This window comes from Juglans regia, chromosome 13 (genome assembly GCF_001411555.2).
Source record: "Juglans regia cultivar Chandler chromosome 13, Walnut 2.0, whole genome shotgun sequence".
NCBI lineage: Eukaryota > Viridiplantae > Streptophyta > Magnoliopsida > Fagales > Juglandaceae > Juglans > Juglans regia.
Window position 1 is genome coordinate 25971555 of NC_049913.1, and position 2934 is coordinate 25974488.

General features: G+C 40.0%; 1 protein-coding gene across 1 annotated transcript; it reads right to left on the reverse strand.

Annotated features, from left to right (window-relative positions):
• Positions 1 to 1067: 1067 nt before the first annotated feature.
• Positions 1068 to 2654, reverse strand: LOC108989730 (ethylene-responsive transcription factor ESR2-like). The gene has a single exon (XM_018963449.2). The coding sequence runs from the start codon at positions 2642 to 2644 to the stop codon at positions 1307 to 1309; it is 1338 nt and encodes a 445-aa protein (XP_018818994.2). The 5' UTR covers positions 2645 to 2654; the 3' UTR covers positions 1068 to 1306.
• Between the last annotated feature and the right edge of the window lie 280 nt (positions 2655 to 2934).

A 2934-nucleotide genomic window follows, 5' to 3' on the forward strand; every position in this document is an offset into this window, starting at 1 on the left:
TAATCACGAAGTAAAATAAAAAAATATTTTTTTATGATTTTTTATTTTACTTCTAGATTAAGAAAATATTTTTTAATAATATTTTGAATTTTTTTATTTTTTAAAAATATTTAAAATTATTAAAAACATCTATATAAAAAATAATTTAAAAAAAAAAACACGTAAAAAATATACTAATCTCCAGCGGGAGCAACAAGCGGGAGATATAGCATTTCCCTATATAATATTATCATGAAGACGGGTTTTCTACATAAAATATTATATACAGCAACAACTTACAAATAATTTTTAGTATTTTTAAATTAATGTCCATTTCTATTTTGACTGAAAGTATTCTTCACATCTTTTTATAAAATATTATTATATTAAAGAGTTTTTAATGGTTTGTAAATTTGATTTGTCACTTTAACACAAGTATTGCTCATCAGTTTAGGGTTATTCGGCTTTTCGACCACTTCATCTACGTACTTACAGTACTTTAATGGTCACCCGAAGAAAGTAATGGAACACACGCATGCTGTGGATTTTGATCCAACGTATAACTGGCTCTTGGCCCTTTATCTGAATTAGCTATAGGCTAAACCAATGAAGCACGTAATAATCAAAAGTAATGGAACACAATTACATAGAACGAAGAAAGAAAAGGACAATCAATGAGATTAGTGGGATATCTGTTTTTGTCTTGTATCCAAAAAGTCATCGTCATGGAAGCATGCAAATATCACTTTCCCTCGAAAAGTTAATCCAAACTGATCATCAAGGATTACTTTCCAAAACCAGATTGAAACCACCAAATAACAATGCATGCTTATCCTTGAACCCACTACTTCGAAGAAGAAAATTGAACCGAAAAGCGAGACAAACAGAACCTTTTGGATTCAAGAGGTCAACGCAAAGCTACCAAACAAACACCGAGAATCTCTCTGATAAAGAGTGTTTTTCCATGAACCATGAGAAGCAAACAAAAACCAAGATTCAAAAGACCAGGCTTTTATCCCAGAAAAGAAAACAAGGAGAGGATAAGTCATAAATAAAGCGGACATGCATATAGATAGGTATGGCGCAGGTCATGGTTTACATGCAGGAAAGTTCAGTTTGAACTATAGCTAGTAAGAACAACATGAACATAAAATATAAATTCTTCATTCGAAAATTCGAAGTACATAACATGTTCCACAATCTTTTATCTTCCGCCCTTCCAAAAACACTAAGATCGGCGTCGAGTTACTATAATTGCAAACAAACACACAGGTACTTAAATTTCTTCAAGACAGAAACAACCTAAAAAAGAGTCTTCCCAAAGAATTCAAGCATTCTGCACCCTAGCCGCAAAAGCGCTAAACAGTTCTGGGTACTGCAAAAAGTCATCCATCATAGATTCCGTCCCCGCTACCTGAAGGTTCACCGCAGGCATCTCGTAACCGAAAGGCATCGTTGGTCGAGGACCTAAAGCCTCAGTTTTGATACCGTTGAGATTCTCGAACGGCTGTGGAACCCCCTGGTACTGATCAAAAGAGTAGCTAAAATTCTCGTTCTTCAACCCCTTCCTCATTGCATCCAATGACTGCGGAAAAGATACACCATGATCAATCTGCGGCGGAATTGTCTCGACGGTGCAAGTCTGGGTTTTTGGACAGTCATACTTCTTGGACGACGGTTTTGGAAAGAACCTATGAATAACCGCTTCCAACAGGCCAGAGTCCGAGGACTCAGTAGGAAAAAACTCAGAGTCGTCAATTCTTGGAGTGGTTACTCTATTGGAAACCCCTGTAGTGTTGTAACTCAGATTGTTGTCAATGAGTGGCATACTCATGGAAGAAGGGCCTACGTAAGTGTCAGCAACGTCAGAATTACAAGAAGGATTCAACAAAGAACACCCCGAGAAGGCACTTGTAGAAGACGAAGAACCATTGATGTATGGGAAATGGTCGTCAAGACCCTGAGGGGAAGATACCAAGGATGGGTTCGTAGAGGAATTAAGCAAATCACGAAGGAGCAACATATTCAGAGAACTATGTCTCTGTGGTGCGGACCCAGCAAGGCTATCGGTATCACGAGGGTTTGAGAGAGGTGACCAACCTGGAGCTGAACCAAACTGACGACCATGTGGAGTCTTGATTGACGGCGGAGATTGTTTGGGGTAGTTGAAAGGAGGAAGCAGGTGGTCGGTGGCAGACATAGGCGGCGGAGTCGGGTATACGAAGTTGGTTCGAGCCTTGAGACCACGCATTGCTCTAGCGGCGCAGTCGTAGGCGCAAGCAGCTTCTTCAGCCGTGTCGAACGTGCCGAGCCAGCGGCGCTCCTTCGACTGTGGGTCTCTGATCTCGGCAGCATAACGGCCCCAAGGCCTGCGGCGAACTCCGCGATATCTCATTGTGCCACTGGCCTCTCTCAAGGACCTCTTGTTCGTGGTGGTCGTGGTGGCAGAAGCGGCCATGGAAGTTGTAGTAGCCGTGGGGTTGCACTTCTTATGGAGGTCAGAGATTGGCTCGGGCGTGTGGGTAAGAGCATTTAGCCGCCTAAATTCTTCGTCCATTCTGTTTGCGTGCAGAGATTTGTTGAAGCTAGACGGGAAAATAAGAACGAGCAAAACCGAAAGGCCTGATGAGAACAAAGTGTTTGGGATGTTGTTCTCCCTGGCCATTGTGGGTAGATTTATAGTTGCATGGAAGATGAACTCAAAAAATACACGAGGGCCCAACACCCCAAAAGAAGAGGAAAACGACGAGATGTGGATATTTGATTGATTTATTCATGCATCATGCAACTAGAAATTCGAAAAATAAAGGGAGGTTTATTGTTAATAACATTTACAAGGACAATAGATCATCAAATGCTGTTTTTGGATCGTGTAAAAATTATATATTATATATTTGAAAAGTGAAAATTTGAGATGCTTTTTACGTTCTTTTGTTATTTCTTGATCAAAAATTT

Coding starts and splice junctions, on each gene's coding strand:
- LOC108989730 (XM_018963449.2), bottom strand. CDS start 2,644: ATGGCCAGGGAGAACAACATCCCAAACACTTTGTTCTCATCAGGCCTT.